We start from the raw sequence: 11,424 nt of genomic DNA, 5'->3' as shown, positions 1-11,424 counted from the left end.
AACCATATAAATTTAACTTTCGAAGTTCCGATTACAACTTCGCGGACATTGAAGTCGCCATTTTTTACCAATGATATTGGTGACAAAGTTGTTTATTTTTTTTTGGGTGGGTTTACTCCACTTGTGGTTGGAATAGGTTATAGTATAAGATTATAATACGATGTTGTAAGGGACGATATGAGAGAGCACGATCTCACTAAGGAGGACGCTTTAGATCGGGCATAGATGCGGGAAAGCGGACTCTGGCATTACTAGGCTGGGAAAACGCTGGGCAGAAGAAGAAGATAAGATTATAATACAAAGATTGTCCAGAAGTTGACTAACCTGAAACTGAACCTTAAAAGTGAATCCATTTCCATTTTTCAAAAAATGAGATACTCTTCAGTAATATTTAATAATAATTCGTATTTCATCTAATATTATATATTACAATATGATTAATACTTACAAAAGTAAGTCGAAATACAATCGCCAAGAATACCTGGCTCGAATTCTTTGAATTTATTAAATAACGTAGGATTTTTATTTTTGTTTGAGCAAAAGCTGTAATTACCATTAATAAAATTCAGTTAAGTTTATTTTTTAAAACAATAAAAAAACAATTTAAAGATAGTCGATTTTAGTCTGAACTCTAAATAATTAATTAAATTGAATCAACAGAAATAAATTCAATAGTGTAGTGTAACACTACATATCATATTTACTTTATTTTCATTAACAAAAAAAAATCCTTTCCTAAATATTTCAAACCTTCTCCTCAAAAAGGGAGAGGAGGCCTTAGCCCAGCAGTGGGACATTAACAGGCTGTTACTGTACTGTACTGTAAATATTTCAAAGCTAATTCTAAAAGTATCTCAGAAGTTTGCTTCTTTTATCTTAACTTTTATGATGGTTATTTTATGATAAAGTTTTAAGCATATCACCGCCATCATAACCAAATCAGATGCGTCAAAATTCCATTTGCTTAATATTTATTACCCGACTGCTAAGGAAGGGTTATTTTTTTAACTAATTGAAACACGGATTTCGATACTTGTAATGCCATCAAAATTATAACTACAATTAAATAATTTCAATTTTGTTCTTATTAGTAATTATTATTGTATCATTTTATTGTTAATACGGTACATAAGTTACTTTTAGTTTTATTAATTCATGTTATTGACACTATTTTGGCGTGTGTTGTGTTCTTCAGAAATTGGAAGTATCGTTGCATTTTTGTACATTTATATGTTTTTTATAAACTTCGATTGGACTTTCGCAGTAAAAGGACGTATGTTATTACATATTACTATATAATTTCTTATTTTACTATTGAAATAAAAACAATGTATTACGACTTTAATTTTATATTTTCTAAATAAAAACTTTCGTAATCCTTATACGTCTTCCCATCGACTGTCCTGTTGGTAGACATAAACTTTTTAATTTCGTCATTTGCCCAAAACTGTAGATTTTCCTGACTAAGATCGAACGTCTTGCTGATCTTCTGTAAAAGGATTAAGTTCTCGGAAATGCTTTTCTTTATTTTATCTGCGACTTGTTCTTCGTTACGTACTTTAGAAGATATATCTGAAAGATAAATTAAAAATTAACGTAAAAATCTTTGACAAACTAACGTGATCATATTTAATAAATTCTTCAGTGAAGCGGCTAGATTTCTGTACTAATTTATCCCTTAATCTAGGATCTCACGATTTCTTCGCTTAGTTGTGCAGTATAAAAAATATTTTTATAGATTATACTTTTCAGAATAGTCTAAGATGAAAGTGGCTTTGAATAGAAGATGCCTATTTTGCAACAATATGGTATGTTGTTATTGCAACAGATATAGACACTTCCCCGGCAAATTCATGCTGATTACAATTATATTTAAAACTTACCTATATCAATGTTACTGGCTCCTTTCTCATTTACCCCCTTTACAATATTCGTTAGTACAGTCTTTTCTTGTACTCTATGAACGAGGCTTTGTACAGCGTTTGAAACACGAACGGACGGACATATTATTGGCGTTACATCGTCACTGAGCCAGCGGAAACCCAGTCGGGATGCGAGTGTCTTTAAAGTTTCAAATATCCAAATCTTTTCTCCGCTGAAAATTTTAACCAAAAACAATTTTTTTTTTATAAATATAAATATAATCTAATAATATTATATACTTAAACTTTCTTCAAAATCTTCTGGTATAAATTTTATGTAATTTGGTTTATTAGTTTTTTTTTCAGTTAAAAAAGAGTGTTAATTTATTAGTATATATGAATACTTGAACAATAGTGTTATTATAGTTGTAAATATTTTATTGTATATTAATGCAAGATACACACAAGATAATGTTTACGGGATAGACTTATCCAAACAGGAATAGGGAGAGATCTCTTCGTGACAACCTTTGAACCAACACACAAAAATAATAATAAAAATTATTGACAAACGATTAACCAAAAATATTACCTGTCCAAAATGAGTTTTCTGTTCTTTTCCAAGTTGAATTTCTTTAAATATACTCTCAATTCGTCCACGAACCTCGGACTGGAATCTTAAAAATAATAAAAAACAAAATTGATATTTAAAAATTAATTGTTTTATTATTAAGTTAGTAAACGCAGGTTTGAACGTATAGGGTTATCAAAAAGCTGAATTTGTTTAAAAACATCACATGATAAATAATAATAAATAATATTGAGTAGAGTCTGGTGGCGGTTACGCCCCGCAGTGTGGGAGGAAGGGGGGGGGGGCAATGTTCATTTTCTTTTCCAAACTTAGGTCTCGGAGCAAAAGCCCTTTCCACCCTTTTGCGTTGTATATACACATAAATACATACCTGAAACATCATTAAACGATGTGTCCGATACATCGCAATCCAGACTCAGGTTTCCATTATTCCTGTTCCGCTCACATCTCTCTGTGTAGAACTGACGAATCATTGATATCGATTCTTGTGGAAAGTCTAATTGGACACCTGTTCAAAGTTCATTAATCTTAGAGTATTATATTAGTAGATAACTCCGCCGAAGGCATAGTCAGGGGTACCAGGTATGTCCTTATCTGTACAACGTGTACGCAAAGTACCATAATAATCGGTTGTGTAGTTATATCGTGAAAGCGTATAAATATAACACACACAAAAATAAACAATATAACAAACTTTGTCATGGAATGTACAACTGACATGAAAACATTATAAGTGCAGGACAGGCTTTATGTGCTTTCCGACGCCCGGGAGTGTGTGTACATTCGGGTCAGAAAGCCTGTGTGGCTTTCTGACCCGAATTACAGGGAATTTTTCGATTGAATAGACTTGCTATTCTTCCTTTAATGATATTCTTCAAGAAGTACCATTTTATAAAAATCAATTAAACAGTTGTTATATAATACATTACATATAAATTTACTCGTATACAGGTTTATTATGTATTTATGAGGATGTCATTTAAAAAGAGAATGACTCTTATGCTTTTTATTGGTTTATCTCAGTAGAATGAATGAATGAATTGAACGAGGTACCTTTACGTTCAATTTAATAAAGTAAAAAGAAGATTCGAGTGTTTTTGATACATATTATGAAAATTACCTTGGTGGTAGGGCTCTGTGCAAGCTTATCTGGGTACCATTCACTCATCAGATATTCTATAGCCAAATAACAAAACATTATATTGTTTTGTTACGGTTTAAAGGGTAAGTTAATTAGTGTCATAATAGACATAAGGGATATAATATATTAGTTCGCTAAGTTGGTGGCGAATTGGCGATGTAAGGGATCGCCTATTCGCCACCAATGTATGATGAATGTTTTAGCCATATTAGTTAGCAATTCCAAAACACTTCTAAATGCCTTACTGAATAGACTTATTTGAATGTTTGTCTCGTATACACAAACAGCTTACCGCGAAATCGTTCACTTTCCTGTATATTTGTATTATTATGGAAGGCATTGAAAACAGCGACTAAGCATTCTTTGATGCTATTTATCTTCCGTTCAGTTGCCGCTAACGATAGTATCAGCCTCTTTAACTCGTCTCTTGCGTTTATCTGCAAAAAAAAACAAAATCTTCATTGTAGAATTATATAGATATAATTAAATCATTATCATGACCATAAATTATATATATTTCTATCGATTGTTTTATTATATTTTTTGATCTATAATTAATTTTTTAGTATAAATTTTATCATCTTCTGACTGATTCCAACACACGCCAGCCATTCTTTAAGTAGAATCCAACTGTGCAGTACATTATTATAATGCAGAAATGTATTTGCTAACATAAGTGCATAATTTCACTCAAAGTCCGGTGGTTCTGACGTGACCGGAAGCAGTTTACGTGCTGGACAAAAGTAACCTATTTCTTTCCACTGAGTGGGTGCGCGAGCCAGAAAATGCCTGAAAAATCGTACTGTTGTGGATTTCCAGACATCGAGGTGGTGTGAATGGAATTTGAAACTGTGACGCGATGTCTGGTTGCGAAATTCAGCAGCCAGGAGTAATACAAGTAATTAAATTCTCGTTAGAGAAATCGGTAAGGTGGACCATCATCTCAGGCGACGGTGCCCACTTTTTTTTACTGCTTTTTTTGCTCGTCTACCTTCAAAAAATGAATGATAAAATTATAAATATGCTTACAATACTTTTATCGATAGCGGCAATCTTCTTAACGGTAGCTTGGTTATCTTCAACCTCGTCACCTTCGACGCGGAACACGCCGCTCTTAGTGGACAATTCTTCTAGAAGAGTTTTCATCGATTTAACTCTGGCTTCCGATCTAGCTCGCTCACAGCGTAATACAAGCAACTCACAAGCTTCGCCAGTTATATAGTTCTATAACAAATAAAGAAAACAGATTTATAAATAAAATTAAAGTAAATAAATAAATTACCTACTTTTACCGGTGATTATTAACAAATTGACATATTACATTTGGTAAATGTATTAGTATTCAATATTGGTGTTAAGTACCATAACTTTTACCGGTTTTGTTGTGAATAATTCACTGTTGTTTTTGGTAATAGTAATAAAACAAACAAGAAATGAACTTCCTTGGCCAGTATTTATTGGTAAATAAATGATTACATTTTTACTACAGTATATATTTATATAAATATCTTTATATTTTACTGGTGGTAGAGCTTTGTGCAAGCTCGTCTGGGATCATTCGCCTTCCTATTCTATAAAAAAAAGAGAAAAAAGGTAGGCGGACGAGCATATGGGCCACCTGTTGATAATTGGTCACCAACGCCCATAGACATTGGCATTGTAAGAATATCAACCATCATTTACATCGCCAATGCGCCACAAACCTTGGGAACAAAGATGTTATGTCTCTTGTATGTGCCTATAATGACACTGGCTCACTTACCCTTCAAACCGGAACACAACAATACCAACTACTGCTATTTTGCGGTAGAATGTCTGATGAGTGGGTGGTACCTACCCAGACAAGCTTGCACAAAGCCCTACCACCAGTAGAATGTATATTATGTATATATTATCAATCAATCCATCAATCAACAGCCAATCGTTGTCCACTGCTGAACATAGGCCTCTCCCAAGGTGCGCCAAAGCTCCCTGTCCTCCGCCTTCCGCATCCAGTTGGTGCCCGCCACCTTCTTAAGGTCGTCGGTCCACCTGGCTGGAGGGCGCCCTACGCTGCGCTTGCCGATTCGCGGTCTCCACTCTAGGACTCGTCTGCTCCAACGGCCATCGACATCCTACGACATACGTGACCAGCCCACTGCCACTTCAGCCTGCTAATTTTGCAAGCTATGTCGGTGACTCCGGTTCTTTTCCGGATAATCTCATTTCTGATCTTATCCTTCAAAGATACTCCGAGCATAGCTCGCTCCATAGCACGCTGAGCGACTTTGAATTTGTGGACTAGTCCCGCAGTTAGTGTCCACGTTTCGGCACCGTATGTCATGGCAGGTAAGACGCATTGGTTGAAGACTTTCGTCTTCAAACATTGCGGTATAGACGACTTGAGGACTTGACGAAGGTTGCCAAATGCTGCCCATCCCAAGCGAATTCTTCGATCGGCTTCCTTCTCGAAGTTGTTCCTACCGACTTGTATTATCTGTCCTAGGTAGGTATATTCACTAACAACTTCGAGAGGTTTCCCCTCGACGTATATCGGTCCCGGCACGACATGCCTATTGAACATGACCTTGGTCTTGTCCAAGTTTATACCGAGACCGACACACCGGGAAGACTCGCCTAGGCTACGCAGCATTTCGGTGAGTTGTTCCAGCGACTCTGCTATGATGACGATATCGTCGGAAAATCGAAGGTGTGAGATGTACTCGCCGTTTACATTGACTCCATACCTAGTCCAATCCAGCGTTTTGAAAACGTCTTCCAACGCGTTGGTGAACAGTTTCGGGGATATTACATCCCCCTGTCTCACCCCTCTGCGCAGTTGGATCGCCTTCGTCTTACAGTCCTGGATGTGGACAGTCATTGTAGCGGCGTTGTACAGACATCTCAGTACCTCGATATATCTCCAATCGATATGACATCTCTGCAATGAGTCGAGCACTGCCCAGGTTTCGATGGAGTCGAAGGCTTTCTCGTAGTCCACAAATGCCATACACAGCGGCTGATTGTACTCTTCGGTCTTCTGCACAATCTGCCGAGCAGTATGGATGTGGTCCACGGTGCTGTAGCCTGATCGAAAGCCGGCTTGCTCTGGGGGCTGGAACTCGTCAAGTCGTCTGGCGAGACGGTTCGTGACGACTCTTGAGAACAGCTTATACACGTGACTCAGGAGGGAGATTGGTCTGTAGTTTTTCAAGAGGGTTTTATCACCTTTCTTGAAAAACAGTACCACCTCACTCCCGCTCCACGTTTCCGGGGTCTTGCCATGTTGGATGACGGAATTAAAGAGGCTTGCTAGCTCTTTCAGGACCGGAGTCCCGCCTGCCTTAAGCAACTCTGTTGTGATTCCGTCATCTCCCGGAGCTTTGTTGTTTTTAAGCTGTTCTAGAGCCGCCCTAATCTCTCCTTGGTCAACGACCGGGAGCTCCTCGGAGTAATGTATAAATTATACTAAATGTAATTATTACTCACATTGAGTTCCTCGACAGCAGCAGCGAATCTTTCGTGAGTTTGTTTAATATAGACCTTATTCTTCATAACCTCAAGGGCTAAATTGGAATGCAGAGCTGCAGTATGAGCAAGTACTGATTGGGGAGTGATCCTAAAAAATTAAATATATAACATATAATCCTCAACGCTTAATATTATATGCATATATATATTTTAATTAACTACAGTATGGGCGTGATTTTTTATGTGTTTAATGGGCTTAACCAAAAACCATTTGTACAGATCTATATATAGGTATATTTATTCTTGAATTTATTAAATATGTTACGTTCTTTATATAGTTGTTATTAATTCTTTACAAAAAATTAACAAAAGAGGTTTTATTTAAATAAACTTGTTTTTTTAAATTATTGTTTATTTTCAATAACATTTAAAATTTTCCTCTATAACATCATGACAATTTAATTTTAAGGCATAATATATAACATATCCTATTTTACGGCACAGATAAAAAATAAATGATTTAAATTACCTATTACTATCAATATCTGGTGTATGTTTTGCATTAACAAGAGACAGTTCTGCGACTAAAGCCGATCGCTTCTCGTACAATAGCGGCCACAGGACGTCTCCACGACAGGTCACCAGCGATATCCTGTTCTCCTCTGTAAAATAAAATACATATATATAAAAAATATTTTCTTCTTGTATTTGTATCTATATGTGTTGTCCGTGCCTTTGGTGTAGATTTATCTTTAATTTATATTAATATTATTTTAATGTGCCTGCACAAACACAATCTATGTTGAAGAATATATATTAAAACCATTTGAAATTAAATACATCCTCGCCCAGTGGCTAGAACACGCGAATCTTAATCGAAGACTGCAAGCACTATTGATTTTTCATTTGCTTAATTTGTATAAATAACTCAATCTTGAGCGTTGAAGGCAAATGTTTTCCTTGAGAGTTGTATGAGATACAACTCTCAAGGAAAATACATAAGGGGGAATTACCTTCGAGACGACCGAAAAAGTCGACAAACTTAGCATTGAGGTTGCAAAGATCTCAGCGCTGGGTCTAAGGATTTGAAGGTTTGTTTTCGCGAGCTACCAAAGAGTAAGGAACACCCAAGTGACCGAGTATCACATAGGATAGATGCTGGTGCTTTGAAGGGCACTTCGAGTGTCTATTCCACCAGATCGGAAAGGTACCATGCCCAGACATTTTTATGCCGGTGTGTCTCATTAATGGTTTAACGGAGTGTTTGGTTTCACAGACTTTTGGGGCGTCCAGCGTAGCAGAATCAAGCTCCAGAGTTCACAGCAGTTGCCATGCTATAGTGCTGGAACATTGCACAATATCCTACAGGGTGGAAGACATAAAAATTATAAATTAACGTCCTTACCTTTTTCACTGGCAGTTTCATTTTCATTTGTAGATACTATAGAGGAACTGGCAATGGGATTTGATAATGGCATTGTATCAGTTTGGTTCGTTGGCATTGCTGAGGTAATATACTTCTCTAATTTGCTCTGAAAATTTAAATTTGTCAATTTTTTTTGTTTACATTTATATACTTGCAATGTGAATTTAACTTTGATTGACCAGTTTAATTTAATTTAAAAAAAAGCAGTTTTATACATTAATGGTCAAATTATATTAAAGAATATTAATAATAATACCTCTATATCCTCATCGTTATTCACATCAAACAGTGATTTAGCTATTGATCTTGTCTCCTCTAAGTTCGCTTTCTTAACATTGAGTTCATTCGACACTTGTCGAAGCAACCAAGTGCGACGCTGTAAATCTTCTATTCGGCGTCGCGATATGTTTCTTTGACTTACTGAAAGAACACAAATTCAGCAATTATTATTTGTAACCTTTCTACATTATTTGACTAACAGCTGTGACTGTCCCACTGCTGGGTTAAAGGCCTCCTCTGCCTTTTTTGAGGAGAAGATTTGGAGCTTATTCGTCCATGCTGCTCCAGTGCGGGTTGGTGGAATACACATGTGGCAGAATTTCAGTGAAATTAGACACATGCAGGTTTCCTCACGATGTTTTCCTTCACCGTAAAGCACGAGATGAATTATAATAACAAATTAGGCACATGAAAATTCAGTGGTGCTGGCCGGGGTTTGAACCCATGATTGTCGATTAAGATACACGTGTTCTTACCACTAGGCCATCTCAGCTTAAAATTTTATTAATAAGTAGGCTTGTGTTATTACTAAGTAGTAACATATAAATGTCCCACTACTGAGCTAAGCTCTCCTTGAGTTAAGCAATTATGTGGTAGAATTTCATGCAGACTCATGTAGGTTTCCCCAAAGTGTTATCTTTCAAGGCCGAGCATGACATCTATTACAAGCACAAATTAAGAAACAAAATGTGGTTTATCGGTGTAATTACAGTCTCAAGACACATAACTTCTTATGATCCTGTAAGAAGACCACTCCATTAAACGGCACATTTGTTTGTCTGCCCTCCTAAAGTAAAATTAAAATAATCAAACTAAGAAGAAATAAGAGTTTACATTTGCAGGATATTCTGTTTATAAGCTCGTTGAGATTATTCTGAGCTTGTTCGACTCTTGCTTCTGCATCGGCCACTTTATCTCTGAGCTCCTGCTGGTTCCTCCACACCAAAATCTGCTCTGGGACCACTGCACTTGGACTACACTGAAATAATCATAAAGTACACTAGAGAGTTTTCAAATAAAAAACGTTTTTTTTTTTTTATATTCAAAGTTAAGTCAAAGTCAAAGTCAAAAATCTTTATTAAATATAGAAGCATTACACTTGCTTATTGATTGTCATAAATCTACCACCATGTAATGTCGTATTGACATACTATGCTGATAAATTTAACAAAAATAATTTGATAAAAAAACATAAGTATATATAAAATATAATATTAAATGATTAATCAGTGCAAAATAATAATATCAATAACAATTTACTTGTGGTAAGGCTCTGTAAGTCCATCTCATTACAAATTTGAAGAATTAATCAGCCAGTGTAAATACAGCCACGAGGAACATATTAATTCTTACATTGCCAATATGTCTGGGCGAGGGTGACCACTTATAATTAGGTATCCTAATTGCCCGTTAATCTACATATTTAACATTAAAAAAATCTTTATTCTTATTATTTTAATAATCATTTCACAACAACAAACATAAGTATATTTTTTACCTCATTGAATACATTTTTTTCTTTGCAGATTTTCACATCATCACAGAATACTTGTAGTCTTTTCTGTCGAATAATATTTTTGGCTTCAACATGTTCCATAAGGCTGCGCCATACCATGTAGTACTGGCCTCTACACATTCTATAATTAAAAACAAAAAATATTGCTATATTTTTATTTACGAGTGATTACCCAAATTTTAACTCCTTAAGTTTCTTATTTAAAAAACTTATTGATAGGGCTGGTGAATATGTGTACCAGCTTAGTCAAAAATAAACAACTTGATGCTTTTACTTAAGTACCTATTGATTATAATGTCTATGAGATTGGGAAACTATATCAACAAACATATGTCAATTAATTAATTAATCCAATACTATTTGTTGATTAAACATTTGGATTTTAGAATTAGATAAATCTATTTTATTCATTACAATAATGCAAACTTTGAGGAAAATATATTGAATAATTTACAATAACTTAGGATAAGTATTATAATTATTCTATGTATACATTGCAAGTATAAACTATGAGAAAGTGTAAGGAAAGTTAAAAATATTTTTTTAAAAAGTCTTTCAAAAGAGAAAATTGTGAGTTCTTAATAGTTAATTTAAATAAATAAGAAATAAATACAAACTGTGTAATCCTTTCGATTGATGGTACTTTTTCCGTGGGACATCCCATAGCCAGTAGCCAATTGGTAAACTTCTCTGGTACTTCATCACTACTTAGCTTTTCCGCACTCATTTTAATATAATTTAAGCAATTACTCAACTTGAATAAGCACAAAACACTACATTAGAATAAAATTTAACGGTTATTTGATTAATTCAAACTAAATTCAAAATCGTTTGAAAACAATGTCAATGTCAAGCTACAGCATCGGATACTTGTATGATTTCTACATTTATAAAAAATTTAAATTATGTATTATTTTATTATTACGTTGCTCATAATAACAATATTTAATAATAATACTCATAGGATACAATAAGATATAGCAAGGCTATATCTAAACATAGAGTAAAAATAACACATTAAATTCCATTTTGTACTTTGATCGGCAATCTTATGGATTAAGAACTTTTATCGATTTTTTGTAATCATACCTAGTAATGTAATGAAAAAAGGATGTGCGACTTATGTTTAGATTTTTTATTAGTAATTATAAAAAAACA

At 34.7% G+C, this 11,424-nt stretch overlaps 1 protein-coding gene across 1 annotated transcript; it reads right to left on the bottom strand.

Annotated features, from left to right (window-relative positions):
- Window positions 1-1,302: 1,302 nt before the first annotated feature.
- Window positions 1,303-11,062, bottom strand: LOC126777356 (uncharacterized). Its single transcript, XM_050500384.1, has 13 exons — window positions 10,884-11,062; window positions 10,249-10,387; window positions 9,585-9,729; window positions 8,728-8,891; window positions 8,451-8,577; window positions 7,575-7,707; window positions 7,064-7,193; window positions 4,625-4,819; window positions 3,888-4,032; window positions 2,825-2,962; window positions 2,455-2,539; window positions 1,884-2,095; window positions 1,303-1,572 (listed from the first exon to the last, which is right to left on the bottom strand). Exons 1-13 carry the CDS (start codon window positions 10,991-10,993, stop codon window positions 1,334-1,336), a joined length of 1,962 nt encoding a protein of 653 aa, XP_050356341.1. The 5' UTR covers window positions 10,994-11,062; the 3' UTR covers window positions 1,303-1,333.
- Window positions 11,063-11,424: the final 362 nt, after the last annotated feature.

Source organism: Nymphalis io, chromosome 22 (genome assembly GCF_905147045.1).
Source record: "Nymphalis io chromosome 22, ilAglIoxx1.1, whole genome shotgun sequence".
In the NCBI taxonomy this organism is placed as follows: domain Eukaryota; kingdom Metazoa; phylum Arthropoda; class Insecta; order Lepidoptera; family Nymphalidae; genus Nymphalis; species Nymphalis io.
Note: the sequence above shows the minus strand (reverse complement) of the source record. Positions and strands in the feature narration are given on the sequence as shown.